The sequence below is a fragment of the Argopecten irradians genome, chromosome 2 (assembly GCF_041381155.1).
Source record: "Argopecten irradians isolate NY chromosome 2, Ai_NY, whole genome shotgun sequence".
In the NCBI taxonomy this organism is placed as follows: domain Eukaryota; kingdom Metazoa; phylum Mollusca; class Bivalvia; order Pectinida; family Pectinidae; genus Argopecten; species Argopecten irradians.
Genome location: NC_091135.1, coordinates 45,583,902 through 45,610,092, shown reverse-complemented (window position 1 = coordinate 45,610,092; position 26,191 = coordinate 45,583,902). Strand labels below are relative to the sequence as shown.

The following is a 26,191-nucleotide window of genomic DNA, read 5'->3' as shown; positions in this document are numbered from 1 at the left end:
GTAAATGTTAACGTTGTAGATAGCCCAAGGAAAAATGAAACGATTTCTTAGTAAAAGGAATATAGTTACATTATGATTATTTGTGCAACTAAAATGTAAGAAGAAAATATGAAACACTCATCAGATAGATCAACATGGACTTATTTTGAAGATTTCATTAATGATAATCTGGCTTTTGTAATCATGCTGTTTAAAGGTAGCGAGTTCCTCTACAGCTGTAGTGTGCTCGCTACTCTACTGATACACACATTAAACTCACACACACCTGTCGATAACAGACAACGTAACACTACTTTAGTGTGAATGAACCACCACGTAATAGGTATAATTGGGACAGCACCCCAGCGTACAACTAAAGCCACCACGGGAGTGTTGTTGTAAACACATGGACTGTCACACAAAACATGAACACAGGGATCCACTGAGCACCAATAAGGCGCCGACTAATGAGTTTCTGCCAATAACACACGAGGATGTAATTGGCCTTCAAGAAAAACTTGTAGTATGGTTTTGTCAATCAGCCCTCCCACTTGAGCGTAGTACTCTATACAGCCAGTCGGTAGGGAGCATGATACACCTTACTGACCAGTCGGAAATGTGAATTGGACCTACGACAGACCACCCATAGGCCAGCAAGAGGTTCATAACTGGTCATCTTAGTGGAGACATAACAGATGTGCTGAAGCTAAATTCCTGAAACGATAGATACAGGAATTTATCAACCTGTTGATGTGTGTGGAGTAGTCGGGAATTAAGATTACAGATGTTTCGTGCTATTAACGAAGTGAACATGTTATCTATCCATGCATTTTTCTTGTCAAGCTATTTCTAAACTAGGGGATCGTAGTTAAATTATGTTAAGTGGTGTTTAGAGGGCTGATAGGATTTCCTTTGTCAACACAGTTATTTTTCACACATTATAAAACATAAAAACACGACAACGTTTTCTTCATTCATCAGGTCAAAAACTTGACCGCCTGGATAACAAAGGAAACCATGGCAAGGACCGATGCGTTGACCATTAACAATGGTCATAGTTAACTACTGGACACGACGGATAATTGAAAATATTTTTCGTGATTTCAAAGGAAATTCGATGACTGAGAGTGGACCTCAGTTGACGAACTAATTCATAGAAACGTACAAAGAGGGTTTCTGTAAATTAAAAATTCGCTACATATTTTATTTTTTCACATTCCAATTTTTCTGCACATTTCCACGGACTGGAGAGAATGTTAGGTAGCAACATGGTGGTTTCCCGATTGACATATTTCATGTTGGCTTACATCCTTGGTGAGTACATAGACATAGAGTATGCGAGATTTTGTACGTATGTTGCACTATTTCTGGGTTGGATTGAGATCGGTAACTCGATAAGAGCTTACAGATGAATTTATGATTATATCTTATTACAGGCAGATGTAAGAAACTGTATATCTCACTCCCTATATATGTAGATATGTCGTGGTGTCTTAATAATCTATCAATACCATTCGTTTAGAAGTAACAAGTATTATCATTGTTAGTTTACTCGTGTTGAATTGTCATGAACTAATATGCTAACATTTTTTAAAAATTAAATATGCTTTTACTTTAAAAGGAGAAATCATCATGGAATTATGAATATAATTGTTTTCAATATAAAATTAATAGCATTCTTTTTGTCGTAATCGAAAGTTATAAAAACAATTTATTCTGAATGATTAGATATTCTGACAAACAAAAGCAAACTTATCATTCTCGAAGACGTGGAATATAACAGACGTTTTAATTCTTCCTAATTTAAACATAATCAGACTTTACAAGGTCTATCGAATTCTTCATTGACGTAAAGTGTTTAAATTGTCAACGAATATCTGATAAACATTTGATATTTTTTATGGTTTTCTGGTGTTCATGTCGAAGAAATACCACCTTTTTTTATCATTTTATACTTATCAAATATTCAAAGGCCGATACGAAATATAGTTAGGAATGCAACCTTTAATTTTAGATACCTAGCATCAATTACAGTAATCTATCGCCTGATGAAATCTTGAAGGCCAATGATTAGTAGGTTGTCAATCATGTTGTGGTTGCATGTTATACCATACGGACTTTTCACTATCTTAAATCTAGACTGCCAAACTGCTACGATAACCTGTCACGTCATTTTAGCCAGAATCTCATATTCAACAATACTTATCAATTAGTTTTAAAGGGCCTCTATCAGTAGGGTTCTAAATTCGACTCAAGTATAACCGTCTGTGTAGTGTAAAAAAAACTTACGAGATTTTTATCACATCTAGGGACATAAATCAGCAATTAAGATTTGAATCTGTTCGACTAAATTAACTTCTGTCTTTAAACCCACATTTGCAGATTTCCGAAAAGTAATACAACTGATAGTATCTGACTTGAAATAAACTACACATGACCCATTACACCTTGTGCTGTTTAGTAATAAAAAAAACTTAGTAAAATACTTTGCAATGTCACGAAAATCATTGATAAGATTTATTTATCTAACTTTTCGTTTGGATTATCATTTGTTTGTGGTTCAAATGTAATACAAATGTAAAAGAATATATATTGAATCAAGTATATGTGTCGGACAACCAACACATGTCTTGTCTGACTGACAAGTGCTCGAGGAACGAAACATACAATGATGAAATAGTATTCATAATGTTTGATATGGTCAACACTTCTTCACAAACAAACATAATGAAACATTATTATTTTGATCTTTTTTGTTTTGTTTTCGTATTATTCAGCCATTCATTGTAAATTATGTATTACTTGTATAGTACTGTGCAAAAATTTTCAATCAATTTTACATCAGTCATATGTCAAAGATATTTATATATTCTGTAATGGAAACGAATGAAAGTTTATGTTCATATCCTATAATATTATGTAAGATCTTTCTGTGTGATCGTAATACGAAATTGCTATGCTTTATCGTAAAAAAGCGATTGATCAAAATGGATATCCGTTTAAAAAAACAAATTTTTCCGTCTATCTAACTTTTAGAATAAAAAAATTGTGTGTGTTTTGCAAAGCAGTAGAAGTATAAGCCTGTATGAGATGTATCAATATATCTAAATCAGGTAATGACAATTGGAATTTTATCAAAATCTGTCAGTTAACTGAGCCTACAAAAGTTTGATGTCTCTGTTATCTTATTGTTTTACTGTGACTTTTCTTTGATTAACATTTATGACCAAAATATAGATTGTGTTTATAAATGAATATTATTTTAATACAGTATTTAAACAAATAAGACCCGCGCTAACGTTTTGTAATGTGTACGGATACAATAGAAACTATATACTGTATATGTCTTCATTATACATTACTGTGAATAATGATATAAAGGCACCGCACTAAGAATTTATGTTTACGCACTAACGTGCTAGAGTTGAAACGTTTAATAAAGCATATTTCATTCATGATTCGGGTTCTGAGCTAAATGCGTGATAATATAGTATTAAGCTCCCCGACATCAGTTCCACTCTGTCAGTTTCCGTGTTAACACCAAACTTTATCAATGACATAACAGTATAGGTACAACACAACGCTAAACCTGATTTTTATTCCATAGTTAAATTCGTCTCAACATACAGACCGTTTGTTCAACACTTCACCTATCGACCTTCTAAACAATATATCAAGATCAGTGCATTAACCATTGCGAGTTAAATGATCCAGATTGTTTACGTTTTTGATAAGAACATTTTCAAATTGAATTTTTCACGAAAACATGTTATTTATAAAACTGAAAATTGCGTAAAACATTAACATATTGAAGAAAATACATAGGTGAATATTTGGTTTTAGCACGTAATAGTATATGCCATACATTGAAGTAAATGTTTGAACGCTCTATTTCAATTTGTTTATAACAAGGTGATAAATTGATGGCTCTGATATAATGCATTTTGATAGGGAAAATAATGACAATACATTTGGTTGCTTTTAAAGCATAACATAAGAGTAAATTCTAAACATTGACGAATAAGATTCACATCTGCTTCCAATTATTTATCTAAAATAAACTTTTGCTTTTCATTATTACAAATATACGGAAAGAGCATTTACAATCTAGTTAAGCAAAACTTTCAAACAGATAAAAACCATACGTTTGATGTTAAATTAATATGGTTACTGCAATGTTACCCCATCACCGAGAAAAGTAGCAGAACGTCTTTTACTTATTATTTAATTCATTTGCTAGTGCAACAAAGAAAATATAAATAGTTTTTAATGTTGTAGAAGAACGTAGGTATTGAATATATTATCTTATTTGAAATAGGTAGATTTTGTTATATTTTTTATTTAAAAAAGGCAAATTGGATAGCAGAACTTAGAACTTCAGCATGTCTTTCATTATAAACCATGTTCCCTCATTATGCTGATTTAAGATCAAAGATTTATATTTTTAAAGATATCTAAAAGACGTACTTTTCTATATATTAGATTCCGAGCGTGGGCCTATCTTTATTCTTGTTTTGACGTATTGTCTAATGCTTTTATTAGATCGATACAAATCGTAAGGTTTGATATTTGATGGAAACATGTATTAATGAAAGTAAAATATGATAAACATATAAGTATTAACCAAATTGAATTATCCTTATACTACCATGTAGGTCTTATAAAATAATAAGAGAAACTGGACTCTATAGTATACGAGAGGTTTTATATCATACAGTATCTATTATGGTCACAACTCTTAAACATGAGTCAGTCGTTGTCACTGTATAAATATTTTCATATCGTTTATAGATAATAATTTTATCTCTGATATTTACACTTCTTCATCAATCATTCTATCATCAATTAAAATTCCTACAAAATTTAAATTAAATCTATATTCGCCTGGCGATCAAGAAGAATAATGTCTGCACCGATGTTGCTAAGTATATGTTTTGTTTCATTTTTCGTCAAATCGAGTTGTCAATATGTCAGTTAATCTGACTCCATATATGATGTTTAGAATGAAACTATCGAGGCAATGAAAGCAAATGGTTAAGCACCTTATATATTATTGGAATATTAGTCAGCAAAGTCACTTATCCTATTTTTTGTAAAGAATTTCAGACAGAAATGGAAACCTTGTCTTTCTTAACCATTCTGGCTAAGCATTAATCTAGACAGGCAACGTAGATTTTTTAAAGTTAAAATTAGTTTGCGTAAGCTATGTGTGTAAGATTGAAATCAAATTTTAATGCCTGTAAATCTTACTAATACCTACAATGGGAAGATGAGTAACTGTGCACTAAATACCTAGGCGATAAAAACGAAGATGGAATCGTATATTCCCAGCAAATGGCCCTTCACGCGATTATGTCAATTGATATAGGGATATCATAAAGAAAGACATAGTGTTCTGGATTCCGACACAACACGCACATGCTGAGATGTCCGTCATTAGCAATAGGATACGTATACATTTCAGGTGTGCCCAGGTGGATTTATCAATTTGAACAACCTGGGGACTTGTTTGACGATGTCACCTGAAGTGTACATGTATTAGATGTTTTGAAATGTTATACCCTATCTGACGCATGTATGCATATTCTAAATACCTCGTAGCTTGTTGCAGTTAGGCATTTTATTTCCGATTAAGCTAAAATTGTATGCGATAATAATTATAGAACTTTGACTAAAATAGTCATAACAACTTGATAATCAACTCCAGACGATTTTACACTCGGCAAGTAAGACATTTTAGATAGATTCCTCGAGTGTTTCTGAGAAAAAAATGGAACACAAAGTTTAAGCTTGGCTTCATAATGCTTCTCTTCTATTTTGTGCACTCTGTGCTTTGCCATGTATTGGCATTAACTCACTACTTGTTGGTTTTGGATTATAATAATTTATTCTCCTTAGAGTTCTGTTTAATGACTTATTTGGCGGATTATCATGGACGATAATAATCATAACATAAACCGACGATTGTGGCTATAAACTTATAGCTAAATTGAGGACTCCTTTAATGGTTTAGCTAGTTTAACACAAATAATTCATTATGAGGCATTCAAATATCCATTCCATAATATCCCCCGATATCGCGAATATATCCTCATCGCCGCGAAATAATTCGGTATTCAAAATCTCAAAACTCGACCGGACATATATAAAATATTTTTGTTTTTACATTTGTTCTGATTATTGATACATTATGGTAACAGTATCAATAGTGATGCTTCCGGTCTATAAATATTCTGCATATTCCTAATTTATTTATGAAAACAGAAACGTTATCTCAAATGATTATCTATTTTGAATAAAGGACATTCCACGTTACAAATAGCCATGATAACACGATCCATGCCAAGAGTTTAGACTGTACTAATTCATTCTCTCTTTAATGTTATTAGAGCGGAAGACAAGTCAGCTTCATTCCTCTATAAATAGATAATTTAATATATATTAAAGTACACTTCAATCAAATATCTGGACGTCATACATATAACTTAATCGTTTGATTTACATTCTTTACAATACTATCCAAGGTCAAATAGAGAGAGAACATCGACATATCACTGTAAAACCAAGGTCAGATAGTGAGAGAGAACATCGACATATCTCTTTAAAATCAAGGTCAAATAAAGAGAAAACATCGACATATCTATGTAAAATCAAGGTCAAATATAGAGAAAACATCGACATATCACTGTCATATTTTAGAGTGAATTTTGCGCTCCATACATTTTATCCTGACATAATAATGATTGCGCTTTATGGATTTTCTGCAAGTACAATAGGAACACACCAATCGCACAACTTTGAGCGGTTTAGACAGTTTTCCGGTTTATACACATTTACATTAATTTATAAATCGAAAAGTAAAATGTCATACAATTTTGTCGGAATATACAGAAATCCGGATTAGACATCGACCGTATTTAACGAGTTATATTGTAATACTTGTCGTCTATGGAATGATGTATGATCATTCAATGACCAAAGTATGGTATGAAGTACAATATGTTCAGTCGAGCAATAAATCAGAACTAATTGAGCCTTAATGATGAGGAGTCGCCGGTCTTTTTTAGGAAGTAAAAAGATTAACAGCTCGGAGACCGACCTAAATGTTGTGTATTATCGTAAAGTACTTGGAACCTTGTACTGTTTGACATTATGTACACAAAACAGGAATCGTTAGTTAGGTGTAATTTGTGCAACTCAAGAAGTCAAAAACAATGGTTGATTCAATAATGGTTTCCTTTTGATGTGTATCTTGATATATTTAGTGGTTTTAACTGAAAGAGATTTAAAGTACATCTAGAATATAATATGGTTTACAAGGCTACGTGAACTTCGTTATTGTAGATTAATGAAATGATGACTGTGCAAAGACCTATTTGTAAGCATTTTCAACTTAAATAAGTAAATTAAAACGAAAAACTTGAAGTTTTATTTAAAACAAACAAAGTACACACATTGTTATCTTACTGTAGTAGGCTAGCTCATGTTCGAAATGACTAAGCTTAAGCTGAATATTCTCGAAACAATTGTTTATAGGTCACATTCCTCTAATTAAGGTAACAAAATATACTAAATTTACATGTCGTCTGCACTTGTCACATCTCGCCTGATTCGTCACTTAAAGTTGCTATAATGTCATACTTTACAAACAAGACAATACATTTTGCCTTCAGGCCTTGTATATTACTTTATCAATTACGCAGAACAATGGTCACTGTAACAAGGTCAGACTCATGCCTAAGTGTACCTTTTTAGCTTGAAAGGACTGAATCCTTATCGAATTCCTTCATCTTTTCTTGTCAATTCATCTTTAGAGATTTTGTAAAGTCAGTCAAAACATATATTTGAATCGTTTATATAACGTTTAAATATAAAGACTATCTATTTAAGCCACCTGATATAAATAATTGGCCATAAATAATTAATTTGTACCTTATTAGATCTTTAACTAATTCATTACGAACTCAATTAAAGAAACGCGCGGTAGCCTCAGATTTAAAAGGACAAGTGTATAGAATACAGTTGAGGTAGGTAAAAAGATGAAAATATATTAAATCTGTTATAGTTTGCTGACCGTCGATACTGTAACAAGTTTTGTTATTGTCACCAAGTTGGTGATTTTGAAAAAATACGGGGATATTTTTTAGTCAATAACGTCAAAGTGTGCAAATGTAAACACATTCGAAAATGCTGAATCTTTTAGTATCTTGGAAACAGATTTTATTAAAATCAAAACAGTTTGGTGCATATATATATTGCAAACAACTTTCGGATAAACAGTACGCTAGGCTACAGTCGTAAAAGAACACAGGAATGCTGGAGTTTGATAAAGACCTATCAAAGTCATATAGTCCCAGTATAACAGTGTACAGAACGATAGACTGAGGGACGTACGGATCATGTCAACGTTTATTTGTTGACATTTACCACGTCTTCATTACCACTAACGGGATGTCTGTTTTACATATACAAGTGATATGGAATCACTGAACTTCAGGCTAAATACTACTATTAACCGGCTCGTTACGTACTTAATACTTACGTTGATCAAATTGTATTACTATCATTACTATCAATATTTTATAGTTTCCATATCTTTATTTAATGTTTGCTATCTCAGGTCTCATAAAGTCTTTTTATGATAGATATATGTCATTATTCAGCAAATATTTTTCTAAAGACAGTTAGAATATTGTTTTTAATTTTTTAATAACAACTTGATTTAAGTTTCAAGTGAGTTAATAGACGCTATAAAATTTGTATGACGAATTAATCGGAAGGGTAGATACTTACGCTCGTAAGTTAAAACAGTTGTTTGAGATAAATATTTAACTTAGCAAGATTGTGATTTAAACTGTCAAGGGAACACCTTGTAAGGTCGCATACAACATCGTAAACACTATGTAAGGTCGCTTACGATATTATAAACACCATTATCGGAGCACCTCTCAGAAGCACTCGAACTCGAGAGAGTCTGTCTCATTGAAGCTAGATTTATATGTGAATGGTGATAGTGAACAACGATAGACAAACAACAAGGTTACTACTATCAACAATGGCGGCCATTTCTTGGATCTTATGTATCAACTGTTTACCTTCCGAGCAGACGTTCGGCTACTTTGTACTATATTCGAGCTTATTTCATGAGGAGAAAAGTATTTATCAAACGTAATGGACTTTGTAGTCTACTCTGACACAAGTTATTCCTCCCTGTTTACTTTCTGTTGCCATTTCTTGACATAAGCGATCTGTCCACTTCCGCCGGCCACCACAAGCTACTATCTGATTCATGCTAATGGATAACAAAGCTTACCTGTTCTGGTCTGTGTATCGTGTATCTGAAACCTACACTAAGATGATATATATAGTCCACATCAATATGTCATGTATCTGAAATATACACTATATTATGTATATATACAGTTCAAAGCAATAGTCTTAATTGATATTTTTCGGCTTATTGTCCTTTATTGACAGTCCAATATAAACACATTAGTATGTTATATGTTAAAACCATACTTTTATCTAAGGAACCAACGTACTAATGAAACCAATTAGTTAGATAGTGGTCAACTTCAATATATTTCTTAACTCAGGATGTCTTTTAACGATGCTTTCATTATATCATCTTTACAACAAATGTTGGATTTAGTAATCTAGTCATTTCCTATAGATTTATTATTCACTAATGAATGATTCTTAGTTTGGTAAATAACGTTTTTCTCGATAGTTTGACAGCTCGAATATTCATTAATATTTTTCTCCTGTGGGTATACAATATACAGGCTGAATGAAGAAGTCATTTGAAAACGTTATACTCACTGTTCTTCGTCTGTGGTTTTTTTTCTATTTTCTATTTAAAGATAATGAATGGTTTGATTGACACAAGATGAGAATTAATAGTTAATATGATACTTCAATTTTTTGTTTGAAGGCTTGTTTCTCTGCATGTCATGATGTAATATTGTTCTACATTTGTCACCTGCACCACTCTCTCAATGTTGTACGTGTTACACTATGTTACATAAAAATTAATGTCATAATTGTACCATAATCCTAGCTTAACGTAAGTCCAATCAACCATCCAAATCGCAAATTGTTCATTAGCCATATGACGTTCTTCCTTCAACGAAGAAAAATATGTTGACGTACTCATTCATTCATTTGTTATTTTTTTCAGTGCACAAGTTCCAAACTACCCTTAATAATTAGTCAATTTTTAACACATGCTTATCGATCAACCAATAAATAAATAAATAAATAAGTAAATAAATAAATCAATTAAAACCACTTTTGACCTGGATCTGATCTCCTTGTACAAAATCTATCATCTTTCCTGAGAGTTTATTGACTTAATGATTGGGTTGTAAGTATGATATAGTATAGGTAATTAGTAAATGATTAAAGTTAATGTAAGTGTGCTCTCTATATACTTTTGCAGCTTCCTCGGTGGTTTTCTCAAATGCAGATGTGACCTATGATTCAAAGCCACCTACGTGTAAAGCCTTAGCCCGCCATGCCCGGGACTTCCCTGTCAGGGCGCCATCCCCTCCCTCAATCCACGGAGTGTGGGTATCAGACCAGTAAGTATACACGCAAACTAACAGATTTTTTAAAACAATATTAACGTCAGTTTCTGTGTTCAAACATGGCGTCTCTAGGCTGTGACCAGTGGAACGTTCCTGCTCTTAGGCGTTCTTAAAATTATCTGGCAACTCTTTATACAAAATAAATATACATACATTTTGTATTTCACAAAAGCTCATTCCCTGAGTTACAGATCTTGTTTAATTTACTGACATTCAGCATGCATTTGAAAAAGAATACATATTCAGAAGTCAAAATTTAATTTCTATGAGCGCATAAAATATGACTCGATACATGTACAGTTATAATGTAACTTAGTTAAGAAAACTGTAGCTAACAGCATATTTAAGAAATGTCTGATAGATATTGCGAGTGTAATGTGATAACGGAATCATAAATACAGACATAGTATACATTCATAGAATATTATAGTGTTCATTCAGTATATCGAGATATGTTACAATACGTGTTTATCGCACATTACCACTATGTATGTAATGGGGCCGTTGTGCAACAATAACAGACATGCAGCTTTCTTTAAATGATCGAATCTGAAGAATACCGCTATTGTTACCTGTGAACAACTATTTCTGTTTCCAAATGTATCGGGAGTTATAAACATTTAGTTTGTGGCACACTGCCTAACGTTGCGTACGGATGGTGAACGATTCTTTGACGAGACTTCTGAAATAACTCAGACACGTACGGAACAAGCCACGCTCTGTTTTAAACAAGACCTTGCTATATGGTGTGCTACCTTTGATATCCGCTAGCTTTATAATACAACCAACCTTCTGCATTGCTAGTTTGTACAAACCAGACACGAACTGTTAAAGTACAAGGACATATTAAGATAATCAAGTTGGACGCTAACAGTGTAATTTGCACCAAATACAAGTCCTATTCGTCTTTCCTGCTGAACTCCGGGTGAAAGTTTAGTGCGCAAAGAAGATGCAAAGTCGTTAATATAAAGGATTCTGACAAGTTTTATAACCCGCTAAATATCTTGTTGATATCTCACGGTCATAAAACTGAGCTGATACATGTTTGTATAAATACTGTTAGTGTTAGTGGTTTTCTTTATACATATATTCTATATCATATGAAGAAAAATTACTAAAAATAAATGAATGATAATGTTCATGCAAATCTTACAGAAAAAAACATACTTTTCAAGCAGCATTATTGCCTTTCTAGTTACAAGGGAATAGCTTCTGCTTGTGACTTAAGCAAGTGGTAGATTTCAAAAATAATTTAAATGTATCGTTTGAGATAAATTACAAGAAAAACCGGCTAATATATTGCAATAGTTATTGCCGTATTTTCAAGGTTTTAAATGGACGCATACAACCTCTTCCATTCCAATTATAACACACGTTTTTGCGGTTCAAGTGCCTATTGCAATTTGTCACGTTCATTTATAATTACACATATGTCCAATATTCCTTCCAAGATCATTTTTCTCTGGTTCGTGGTATACTATTCCCGTACCTTAAAGTGAAAAGCAGCGGAAAAGGTTATACCTACAATTACTTTAGTGTAGTGGTGATTATATGCAGTTTAAACCGTTACTGTACGATACGTTACTTCTACCATTTTATTTATATTATATATGTGACAAATGACCATATGCTTATGTTCTAACATTATAGTTGGGGATCCTTCTGGCCACTTTGATTGAATGTCTTAAATGCATCTAGTAGCACGTTTGTGTCACGAGAAAGTAAACAGCTTGGACAGGGATTTGGTCAATAGGTGGCGGTTCTAAGCCACACTCCCTGCTACTTCAAAACAAAGTCTGACAGGCTCTATATGTAACGTTCACGTGTTCTTTTTGGGATGAAATGTGCTGTGATAAATTACTTAACAGCATGGATACATTTCCGAACTTTATTAATCCACAGTGAATCCAAAGTACATACAGTTAACAACGAAGTATAAATCCACATCGTACTTTCACACTAATCCTGGCCAGGCTCTTTCGCACAATGTTCTTACAAGTCTATTTACAAATTCATCCTCACAAAGTAACGACACTTCCACCTACTTCTAAAACTACTGGAAAAAGACTCTTTATGTAAAGCGCGGACCTCTATTTATACGGCTTCAATATCAATTAATATTCATTAACTCCCAATTTGTCCTATTGACCAATCCTAACCTTTTACCTTATGCACGTGCTCAACATGTGCCTAATATGGACCAAGGCGATGTCCGCAATCTCTACCTAGATGACCACTACCTGTTAACAACTGACTTTCAGTGTCTCCGTAAACTATAGCGTTTAAATGGCAAGGTGTTATCTCCGAACCAAAGCAAGATGCGCAAACCTATACCAGATTACTACTACACGGCCTTTACCGTACTCAACGGCCTCCGTACTCGAGTAGAACAGATTGACTTGACTATGTAAATATGTACTCTATATACACTAAATAGAAGATCTATCTTTCCTTAACATATTAACTTTCTAATAAAACAAACTATATTCTCAAAATCCCTACATATATATGAAACAGAATATGAAGGAAATATACAAAACGAACTAAATCTCATTGTATTGAGTTTATCATTTTAAATGATCATTCGAATAAGATGAATCATTATTGTGATAAACAAACTATGGCATTGACCTTAGTATAGTTCACTACAGAAATTGACTGCTACAAAGGTAGTCCCTACGACAAACCTAATCAGTTAACTAATAAAATCACACACACTAACGCGTCGAAGACTTGTTACGAGTCTATATGCCTTTACTGTGCTTGGAAGCATTAATTATAGGTAACTCGGCACGAGGAAAATTGTAACATTCCTCTACGCGCCCCGCCAACAAATCAGATCCCCTAATGACCAAAAAACACCCACGCCATTGTGATTTTAATTTTTCCATCTTCATACGACAGACGACAAATTTAAGTTTAGTCGTCGACGAAATTGAATGGTCTATGAACAATAGTGTTAAAGGTATCGTTTTCGACAGTCCTGAAGCCATGTGTTTGAAGTGAGATATTTGAATGTAATTCGAGATGTGTAATTTTCTTCGTGTATCATTTACTGGTATGTCCATCATGCTCTACCATTATGAATGAATCCCGTGATAGCCGAGGTTACAATAACGAAAAAAGGCCAAATTTACTTTAGATCTCGACCATGATATACCAAGTTGGTAATCATTTGATATGTATAAATAGGATGACTGAGAAATGAAAAGCTGAAATGTTTTGAAGAAAACTACAGGTAGTGTTTTTTATGCTGACCCTATGACGGCCTGATGCCCCGATACTTAACATTCACATTCCATTTTAGTGTTTGTCAATGTTGTCGGGGGTAAACGTGCAGTCCAGTTTTTATCCCTGGAATTAGTTGTAGCAGTTACTGCGATCCTGATATCCCCCCTCTTCACCTTCTTCTTACATTTTTCAACCTTAAGATTTGAATAAACATTACTGAATCACTAGTCGCATTACCTGAACATAACAAACACATGAACAGTGTTTAATCGGTTGGAAGCGAGTCATTTATTTCTTAATACATTTCTACAATTTCGTTTTAAATACCCATTGAATGTGCATGGCATTGTGACCATTCGCTTTTTTGTTAATGACAAAAGGACATGACTACACTTAAACGTATGTATTGCGATATTACTTTTCAATTAAAATAACCCCTTACATAAATCAGTAAGACTAGCCGTCATTAAGGTAGTTGTACAATCTCATAAATCAACGCGAAGTCTCGTTGGTACCATGCGTGAACTTAGCCACGGGGGTCGTCGATGTAACCGTAAACTCCATGTGAAACAGACAACCATTTTTCATTCTATTATCAAGATACACAAGTATTCATCCTCAGCCAACTGGGTGTTCTTAAAACGGGAGGTATTGGACATAGTCTGTCTGGTAATTCTTTGAATAATTAATGTAGAGATGTAAGTCTGACGACGGAAAGGTTGGATTCTAACACTGGACACAAATTACAAAATTTAGTCCTGTTTATTTGTTTGAGATATCTTATTATGTTAACCTTTTGTGAATAATCCGTTTTCACTCAGGATTAATGTTTGTCTGAGAGCGTAAATTAGATCTATATTCATATATATGCAAGAAATGCGTAGACGTATCACAGAAATATGAAAACCATTTGAGATGACGCATCTCTTCTGATTGTTCCTAAAGGTCAGAGATGTCACAGGACATATAGAAAGTACTTCATTTCCCTTCACAGGTATTACAATGGAGCTCCCAATTAAGGGTGTTCCGTCGTGTGTGGTCACAATTCTACCAGTGGTTGCTACTGCTATACATAACAATATATTTCATTGTAAGGTTTTGTGAAACGGTTTAATGTATCTGTTATAGTATGATATAAGATAGAGCAGTGGATTTTGTGGTGTCCATGTTCGTTTAATGCCTTTTCTCAATAACGATACGAAATATAAAAATGATTTTTATACTACCTTTGATCCGGTCAAACATATCAATGTCTATGTTTAACTTAATACATTTTTTTCCTTTACTTATCTGGAGGTACTTTTTTCGTTAATGTTCACTTCTGTATGGAAGAGTTGTGTCCCCTGACCAAGACATTAAATTCCGTAATAATGGTAGTCACCTTTGCTCCATTATGTTCTTCCCGCAATAAAAAGAGGACTGAGCACATAACTAATCAAAGTCTCCAAAATGACATACGCAAATACCACAAGGCTCATATGATAGAAGATAAGCAATGCAGATACATAAACAAAGATATTTTCTTTGTTTTGTTTTCTTATTTATTTATTTGCCATTTTATCCTAATGCTTTTTCCCGTAGGTGAATGATTTGTTGTAGTGTAATGAAAAATATTGATTGAATAATACGTTTCGGTGTATAGGATGAAGCTTAATAGATCAACCAATCCGTTCATTTGTTTGGCTGATTAGCCATTCCAACCATAGGACGTGTTACATACAAAAACTTACCATAAACTTAAAGCGTTTTTTTAGAGTTACATGACGGGATAATTTAGTAAAGAGTATTATGAGATATAACACCGTTGCTGAAATTCGATACAGAAATATAATCTCGTCGGCTAAAGTCATATCTATGACTAAAAATATCCGTAGCTGTTAAATAACTACAATTAAGTATGGGTGGTCGTACTAACAAAAAAGCCCACTCATCGTGCTTGTGGCCGATTCCTTGGTATAAATGGTTCAATCTCCAATATCGGTGTCTGCCATGTTGCCATCATGCATTGTTGTTCTATATGTATACTTTTTCAGATTTGTAATGTTTGCAAGAATAAAGTAACTTTTTATATCAGTGCCGTCATTGGATTCGGAAGATTTTTATATATATACAAATGCTATGATCTATAGGTAAATCCTATTTTATTCTCTTTTTTCGCAGGTGTGAAATACGACCTGGTCCGGAGTTTTTGTTAAGAAAATACCGTTTCAAACGTGGCAAGTTTGTGCTTCATCAATATTACTATTCCGGCCCAGAGTGTTCGGAACCTCTCTACGGTGTCAAAGCTCAGGGGACAGTCAAACTGCTGCGGCCATCTTGGATAGTACCTGGTGGGATGGAGGCTAAATATAGATTACATAATGTGTCAATCATACCGTTTCAGGAACACATCGCGAAGGAGTTTCGATGGAAAATAAGGGAACAATGTCCACAGGTTCAAAGCCATACATGGAAACCCTATCGGAGTTACCAAATAATGAATTTCCCGCCATACAAGAAATACAGGATGTACAAACACCGTAATGTGGACTATGACTGTATGCATCTGTTTAATCTTACCTTTCATGAACTCCAACTTTTGAGGGTAGAAATTCACCGACAAAGTGGAAGAGTGGACAAGAATAAGATACAAACATATCCTTCACGTTATGCCAAAAGTTTTGAGGAAGTGAATCTATTTCTAGGAGATATCCATACAGATAAAAAACAACGACAAACATATCGACCATCAAGTTACCAGACAGCTCTAAGGAATGCTAAGGTATTGCTTGTATTTATAGAAACATTATTTACGTGTTCATTCCAAGAATGTCGTTTGTTTTAACCATTTACTGTGTGACTTGGCATGGCCTTTAACGTTAACGTCCTTCCATAAAATGGGTCGTTGTCTGTTTTTATATCGATTGGCTAGATGAATAAGACAATACTCATTTGTATCGACTTTGATTGGCTGGAACTTTTCACTAGTAAAGCAAATTTTGGGTAAAAACATAATTCAGTTACACAGTTGTTGTACTCAATAATGTTCAAAAACGTCTAATAGTTATATTAAGATATATTCAATGTTTGTGGCCAAATCAGAGATTTCAGTTTTAAAGTATGTGTATTTTTTAGTCTAACCAATTATTTTAACATAGCTAATTTCCGTAAGCATCATTTCCCCTTTAAACAAAATAAGACCTTAAAATGGTACCTTTGATAAAAAAAATGAATTAACAAGAATAGAAGAGATATGATTTCCTAATTATTTATGTGAAATACATTACTTAGTGATTGATATCACGATCATTGAATTTACAAAAGATATGTAGGCTGAATGTTTGAATGTATCAATCATATGTAAAATAACCTTTTATGCTACAAAAATATATTGAAAAACGTGATCAAAACATATTTTTCATAAGTATATGGCTATAGAAGTAAACCAACACCGGAAGGTCAATCTTATTTACATTTGTCCCATCCCCGGACTCGCTAGATATGTATATACATTCTGTTTTTAAAAGCTGGTATACAAGATATGTAGGAACTAAGCATATCTAAACAAAAAGGCCGAACTATTCAGATGCTTTTGTTCTTCTGTCTTTTCGAACAAAGGGCGAAGAGTACGGACGATGAGTGACAAGAGAATCCGATAATTGAATCTTATGTATGTTTAACATGTTAATTAGTCAGGGAAAAAAACCCATAAACCAACTCATGTAAATCAGAACGGCCCTTGCAACTTTTGAACTAATGAAAAACATGTAGACCTCCCTTTTTGCAATTGTTTGCATCTTTATATTTTAAAACAAATACTTACCTGTAAATTGATTATTCCTTTGCATATTTCTACAACGACGACTTCTCAACCAATATAACCAATATAGGATTACCGCCAAAATTCTTCTCTCACAATTAGATAAGACAGAAGTCTATGTTGTAAGATAGTATCAGTAGAAGTATATAATGTGAGGAGAAACTGTCACAATGCTACGTTGTTACTACCAGGAATCTGAGAATCCAATTAACCCATGTATTGTTGTGAGTGTCAGATGATAGGATACATTTCTGTAGGAGTGAATACCACCTGTGAAAATACCGTTTGATATGATGTAGCATCAACTGTTAAACAGTTGGAACCGAAAAACATCAGCAGACATGTTTACTTAACTCAAGTGAGTTGACCATTCGTTGCATGTTGCCGGAAGAAGGAAGCAGAAACTGTCATTGATAAGGTGTTATGTTTGTTTCACACACAATTTTTGCACTTATGTCAATTACAATCCATGTTTTACTGAAGTATTCTTGTCTTTTAATATATCTTGAAAAATAGCCGTTTACCAGCGTCCGTCCTACAGTGTACCAAATCCCCTTCAAACGCATTTCTCCTTAATTTCACCCCGTAACTACTGTACCTTGGTATTAACTAAGTACTATGGAATGCATTCGCTTGTTCCTTTTCTTTATATCTCTTATTATTGCAACTGTATGAACGACTGTCACTTTCCATTGCCTTTTCATGTTTTTGATTTCTTTCGTAATTGGCTCAGTCATTAGGTAGTAATTTATCTATGAATTAACCAATGATAAGGGTAATAAAAAATGTTTCACTATTTAAGGCAAATATTTTTTTTTTCAATTTACAAAATGCAGCGATAGGGGATCGCATTTGCGTATTTTCACCTGTATAATTTCTATGAAGCGGCCATATTTTTCAATTTTGAATAAATTAGATTTTGCAATGCGATAGTCAGACAGGCACAAACTAAATATACATATGATACATCTTACTTTATGAGTAAGAAAAGGTCATCCCTAATTTCCTGTAATGAATGGTCAATGCGAAGCCTAGCGGTATTTATATTGAGTTATGGCCAATAATAATATTAAAGCTAGACGTTTCTTGACCACATCACACCTGAGCCTATTAATGTGAGAAATTAATTAGTGGCAATGTACATACGTATTGTAAAGGATGGGTCCAATCTGAAGGTCGTAAGATTAGAACGTCTGCTGAAAATATCGCGAGATGCTTGAAGTGACACCTGTCGGTCACAATTATTTGCTTGAGGCGCCTCCTGTCGTCGATAATTAGTCACCGAACACTCCAGCAATATATACTAATTGTATTTGGCGTGCCACATGTGGAATAACGGATGATCGAATATTGTAGACAGTACACTGCAACAGCCTCTATCGTCTGTCGTTACCTAACATAAGTTACAAGGCATACACCATATTACATATTTTCAAAGGACATTTTTTGTCTCCTTTATTAAAACATTTTTTTTAAATATTTATACTATATTATTTATGTTTTTTTTTCAAATTCTGAAATAGGGAATTAAAATTACAATTATTAACATTCGTACTATTTAAAAAAAGTTGATAGCTTTAAGTGAGAAGTCAAAAAAAACTAATCGTGTTTTTTGTTTTATTTTTTTTAGACAAAGACCTGCCAGATTTGCAATGGAATCGCCAATTCAAACGACTTTTACCCCCCAAAAATAAATCAACGAAAAGCCCCAAGGTTTCACCTCGAAGGAGACTGGGTTAGCTCAGGATGCGAAACTAGACAATATGGCCAGTTTTTAACGAGAAAGTTGACTTTCCTTTCGGATGGAAAGTCGTGGCAAGGGCAATATGACTTCTTCGAAGACCCGTTGTGTCGGAAAGGGAGTTTTTCGTTATCTGTAAAGGGAACGTACGCGGGAGGAAAGGTTTCAAAGGTCATATCAGGTACAAAGGAGTACAATTTCAGACTAATAAGGTTAAAAATCACACCCAAAAACAAACAGATGGTGAATACGTTACGCTTGTATGACGGACATTGCGGTGTTCGTAACGCTTGGAAAATAAATGAACAACAGGATGTGACAAGTACAGGCGGATGTGACGTTTTAGGAATCATATTGCCAAACGTCGAATTTGAGATATTACGAATGGTTGCTTCTGAAAGACAAACTCTTTTGTATGTTGGGCAGTGGACTATGAGTAACGTAGCGCTCAGAAATAAGGACTCGCGGCCTACCTCATTCCAACAGCCTCTAGTTAGATGTTCTGACTCTGTTACTAAGGTAACCTCGAACAGAATAGAGGTTATGTTGTCTGACAACAAACAGTTCCCAGTGTTTGCCAAATTCGAGGCTACGCCTAAAGCAAACGGAGCTGTAACACATGGGATGTCATTTTGGATTGTTTTGATATATGTCGTGTGTGTGATTTTAATGTGACCAAGGAAGATATTACAATATGACCTTTGACCCCTCTTGTGTTATTCGCAGTAAACAGAAGTATTGTTGGTCAACCAACGTCGATGCATGAGACAAGCAATAACTGAAAACGTATAGCTATCAAAATCTTATTTTCCGATAACTATACAAATGACAACATTTTTTTTATTCATTTCGGAGTAATAATTATGCGGAACCTATGACGCATGTGCAATTTTCAATATAAGATGTTGTTGGTCTGCATTGCCATACCTAGGAGAGATGTTAATTATCAGCAGTACCTTTACGAACAAGTTTTATGTGCATACAGACAATCATCACTTGATCAGTATTTGTGTTATAGTGAGAACCATTTCCTTTTTAGTGTTTTGTTTATAAATCGATAATTCACAGTTCATTATCGCATGTCATTTCCATAAGTCACTGGAATTACTAAATATCTATTTAATATAGTACTTGAAGAAAATATATTATAATTGATAACTGTAAGAAGAACCTTCATTTACATATCCCATAAAAGTACATTGATAATCGACACACACATACATTATAAGTATATAGTATTAGACGCAAATTGTCTTAATTTATTAATATGTTTATAAGTATATGATACAGGGTATAAGCTGATTCAGAAATATTTATTTTGAGCAATTTGTTTCCAGAAAATATAATTCGATATTTTCATGACTGATATCTTTGTTTACACAAATGCATATATGATACCTTATAACTTCTACTTGGTAGATAATAATCTATGTCGTTAGAAAGAGGGGAAACTTATGACATACTACCAATTTACACTGAATTCTTGACAATGGTCGCACGTGGTTTTCAAACCCATACTGTAGTTAAAAATACCAAATAATTGATAAAACAATAAAAGGGTGGGGTTTATGTCAACGAGTTATATAAAATGACTCTGTATGAAACAATATAGTTTAATATCGGAGATGCTTCTTCCCGAATTATACACAGTAATGTTATTTTATTCCTCCCGGAAAGACTAGACAGCTACTCGCAACCATTAATACACATTACCTAACCATTGATAACGCTGTCACCTATCATCCTAGTTCACCTCTTTAGTCATAATGTTCTGTGATGTTCAATCATTGACATAAACACTGTTCATCCTATTTAGCTGACCTTTTAACATATCTTTCCTAGGTAACAAACGGGTCGTTAAGGTCACTAAACAAAACCGTCATAAGTTTAAGTTTTTCAAATAATAACTATATTCTAATGTTTTATATTAATAAGGAAACTGATTGTTGTATAGTTATTGCTTATGGCATCAGGGATGTGTGTTTAAAGCGTAAAGGCCGCTGAATTTTGTCATTTACTTGATCCAGCGTCGAGTATGCGAAATAACATAAAATTCAAGTTTTTCTTAAAAATAATATACACTATTCTAAAAAATACAACGGTTTTATAAAGAAGTTGTGTATACAATGTATCATTGATTAGAGTATACTAAACGGTGCACGAAGTGAAAAAAAAACAAAAAACAAAAAACAATCATATCAAAATTGTTTACTCTGCAATTTTTCGAAAAAGATATCAGCAATAGGTTGAAAAAAAATTCTGGATGAGCTAATTCATAACTTCTTTGATATGAAACGAAACTTAAGCTATGACAACTGGCATTCACTTCCATTCAAATAGTGTCTTGTTTAGGTATTTGACGAGACAGTCCAACAATGTGTAAAATTTGATACAAAAGATAGCTTTGACAATCACCTGCCTATTGCATGATAATCTTCTCAGGTATGTAACTTCTGATATCACTTACCAGATATCTTTTATGTTCTATCATCTTGTCTTCATATGTCCACTTTTGTAAACAGATTTATCAAAGAAACATCCGCTAGCACGACAGTGATTCCTTTTCAGATATCAAAAGACATATTATACTGACGGCACCTTTGAAATTCTCAACCTTGTCCGGCCATTTTTTTTAAATTAACGCAAATGATGCTAACTTTTTTGTCACGCAACTATGATAGCTTAAGTCAAATGAATTAATGCGAAATGATATGAAATAGTTATTTTAAACTGTTAACCCTTTCAGTTTAGTTTGATTGTTTGTACTCATCGTTATGGATCGTTAACTATTGTTTGGGTACTCATATGGAAAGTAAAATTCCGGAGTAGGCCATGTTGAATAATTTTCTCGTTTGGAAAATTTATAGTATGTATATTTCTACAAGGGTATCTTGTTCATTATACGAAAGTAAAGTATCATTCACCCTTTGTGGCGAATCATTAATTGCCAGAACCAAGATCACTGTTTTTCATTACACTTGTGTATATATATGGTTCGTATCTTTTCCTGAGAATTGTATGTCATACATGTATAATGGCAGGGAGCAATAAGAAATCAAATCCCTCATGTTTTATTTTTTGTTTTAGTAATTAAAATGAAAAATAAAGATTGTTTAGAAACCATGGTCTTGGCTTCCCATATTGTTTCTTTTCATGGCAGAATATGGCGAAACCCTTTCAATTATTCGTTGTTCAATGGATTGAGCTGAACGTCCAATAAATAGCTGTTAACATTTACTGTCAACGAGCAAACCAGGCGTCCCACTCCAAAACAGCAAGAACAGATATTACAATTATTATAGACTAGGGTGTATCAAGAGAAAGAACCCAGAACCTTAAGCACAGGACTAACGTTTAATCCAATTCCAAAAATGGGTTTGTATCAATGGGTACATTTAATCATCTTATAAGGCATTTACCTGCAGAGCTGTTCAATAAACGGTCAAACTTTGTTTTACCTCGACTTGGACGGAACTACACTTCGAATCATGCAGGTATATTGTGAAAACTAGTCGAAAAAACAGACAAAGCTCCTCGATTTAAACAGAGTACTCGAGTTACATAGATTCGAGTAAACAAATTTTGACTGTAACATAACTATGTGGTCTGTCGATTACCATTTACGATCAGTTTGATTTGCTTAATCATCATTTAAATGTGTGGTCATTTAGGGACGTTCTCGGTTGCAGATATATAGGTAAGCAAACCATCAACCCTAAGGTTAGTACCTTACTCTGGCCACTCAATGCACACCTGGCAGAATGTCGGAAACCTTAATAATATATATATAAAGATAGACATACCTCTAATCTAGGCTATTAAAAGTACATCACAACTCTGAATTTTCTATTGTCATACGGAGAACCAGGGTCGCATTATCGTGCTGTGATCCGATTTAGAGTTCTTGATTTTAGAATTTCAAGATTGAATTGAAATAAAAGGCATCTTTAGGAATTGGTGATATCATTATCAATCCAAGTCACTGGTTTTAAATCCGTTATAAACTTTTAATATTATTTACAGAAGATGAACTCAGTTAAAGAGAATTCGTGACGACATGAAACCATTAAAATGACAAATGAGAAAATATGATTGAATACAGTATGTATTTGGCTTCCTTTCGATGCCTGACTCGATATTAATTATTCGTCACGTTTTTGTTCCTTTGCCGTTAATTTCCGACGTGGCAACTTATCAGACAGAAAACATCACTTTTAATGTGTCTCAGAAATAAATGATGTTATCTGACCTCGAAAAAACTTTGTACTGCGTTAGTTGAAATCAAAGGCCTTTATATGTTTCAAACTTCACATGATATTGTTCTGACTACAACGTTATGTAATTCAATATCGAGAATAGCCGAGCCTTAATTAAAATTACATTTATTAACCAGTTATAAAGCCATATATGCCTTCTGGTTAAGGTTAAGCTAAAATGTCAAACTTGTCCTTAAAGATATGTTTTCTGCATAACGACCGTGACCCTGAATTTTACACTACGAGGGTCTTGTCAGCTTTATATAAAAAAAATCAAAATTAATTTTGTTTCACATATTGTCTACATTGTATGATGACCGATTGTGAAGATAACGCTAATTAAAATGATGCAATTGAAATGAATATGAATGACAAGAAATACATAAGTGAGTAAGCCCAAATATTAAATGTAAGGGATGAAGTAATTTTATTTTAGAAAGTCTACAAGAAATCAACACAACGTTGAATCGATCTGCCTCGTACCCCTGCTTAGTGTCGCCTGATTTGGCTATAACCCCCGGATATACAAAAATTACACACTGTCGAGCGACCGTTTCTGTACTCATTAAAGTCTTTAGTAAAACACATTGGTAATTGTTTGTTCCGCTGATTATCGTAAAATATACCATTCACTGGGTGATTTCCTATTATAAATGATAAAAATATTTTGTCATTTGTTTTATTCAGAAAATACAGAAAATTAAAGAGAATTAAAGATAAACAATGTTTGTACACCTAGTGCCCTGCCGCTTAACCGATATTTTGTTGAATATATCATATTCCATGAGGTAAGGGAACACCATATAGTTACCGTGTTAAGTTATTGTTTGTGCTACTTTAAAGTAACACTTCGTCTCAGAGAGATAAAAGTCGTTTGATGGCTAATACGATACACTATGACAAAAAGTAGCCTCGGTAATGTATGATCAAAACAAAACCACTGAGTGATCAAACAAAGAAGGTCACAGACCACACCTTTTAATTTCTTCCTTTGTACTGCACAATTAGAATGATTTTGCATTTTCTCAAGGTCATCTTTAAAAACCCTTAGTCATTAACAATAAAACGTCAAGGGCATTTTGGCGGTTATATCAATTTACCAATAACATAAAAGTCACTCTGTGTACTTTGTGAAACTTAAATGACAATTCGTTTTACATCAACAAGGACTAAATTGAATACTTTAATCTAGAGATTTGTTTTAGAAGTCTCCTAAAATGTCTCACGTTTAGTTACATTCCAGTGGTAATATGGCGAACCATGTGCACATGTTTTCCAACTTGGATAATGGTCGGAGGTGACTATATTTAACATGTTTCTCTTCATTTCCCTCTGCTTTTATTCTCAGTTCCAAAGTTAACTCCTAGATCATTGCCAAGACATTTAAACCTCTAATAACTATATTTAAAATAACATTTAGAGAACCAAGAAAAATGTTTTGTTAAAATGTAACTTTTTTTTTGTTTAACTTGATCGGCGGGGATTCTCCTGGTTAATTATGATTTCATTGAAAAGTGTTCTTTTCAGCCAGATAGTGCTATAGAACAGGTAATAGCCTCACGATAAGCAGAACACATGTTATAACCCATTTTAAAAAAGTAACACATTGAAAAATTATTTCAAAGTGCGTTAATTATAGTACAAGACAGCGCAGTTTTTTATTTCTTTTTTATAGTACGTTGAATGTATCGTTGAAATGAGGAAAATGTGTGGTTTAGGCCCTTTTAGGACCCCAAATACGGTTATTTATTATATAGATTAATGGATTTGACATATTTATTACATCCCGTTAATATGATGATAATTTTCTAACTTTACGACTTCAGCTACCATGGTAACCACTCGATCTATGCATTAACTATGAAAATGTGGAAATTTTGACAAATCTGGCCATGTTTTCCTTAGCTTTTGTTTTAGAAATCGCATCCTTGAATAAACTTTATTTTCTCCCAAAGATATATTGAAGTGCATGCATTTTTATAAGTAAATGTTAGGTTTGTTCAAGGATGCACTCTATAGTTTCAAAAACTAAGCAAAAAATTACCAAAATTGTCAAAATTTTCACATTTTCATAATCAATGCATATTTTGGATTGGTACCATAGAAACTACAACTGCAAAATTAGATAACAGTCATTATATTTGAATCAGGGATGTAGTAAATATCTAAAATAAAACAAATTAATCGGTAAAGAACCGTTTTGAAAATTTCATGGATTTTGGACCAAAAAGGGCACAAATCATACACAGTTTGTACTTTTCATAGTGCGTTATTTTTTCGAAGTAGATTGTAATAACGCACACATATATCTCGCGTATTGAGGCGACTGTCCAATAAGTGTTGATGTTAATAAGGCTTGAAATCAAATGGAATTGGAACGTGCCGATGCTCACAGAAATCCCTTTGGCATATTACTTGAAATTGGGTTTTTACTAAGTTTGCCATAAACTCAAAACATAATTTTCATCGGACACTTTATAAAATGGATATTCATATTTTAGAGGTGAAGAATACTCATTTTCTAGCGTAATCACATAATGTTACAAGATACCAGATAATATATAATTATATATTATGTAAGTCGTCACAATTACGT

The 26,191-nt window shown here is 33.4% G+C and overlaps 1 protein-coding gene across 1 annotated transcript; it reads left to right on the top strand.

The window, feature by feature from the left end:
- Positions 1-274: 274 nt before the first annotated feature.
- LOC138315664 (protein APCDD1-like) lies at positions 275-22,464 on the top strand. The gene is made up of 4 exons (XM_069256848.1): positions 275-1,293; positions 10,421-10,562; positions 15,960-16,560; positions 19,229-22,464. Exons 1-4 carry the CDS (start codon positions 1,233-1,235, stop codon positions 20,012-20,014), a joined length of 1,590 nt encoding a protein of 529 aa, XP_069112949.1. The 5' UTR covers positions 275-1,232; the 3' UTR covers positions 20,015-22,464.
- The last annotated feature ends 3,727 nt before the right edge of the window (positions 22,465-26,191 follow it).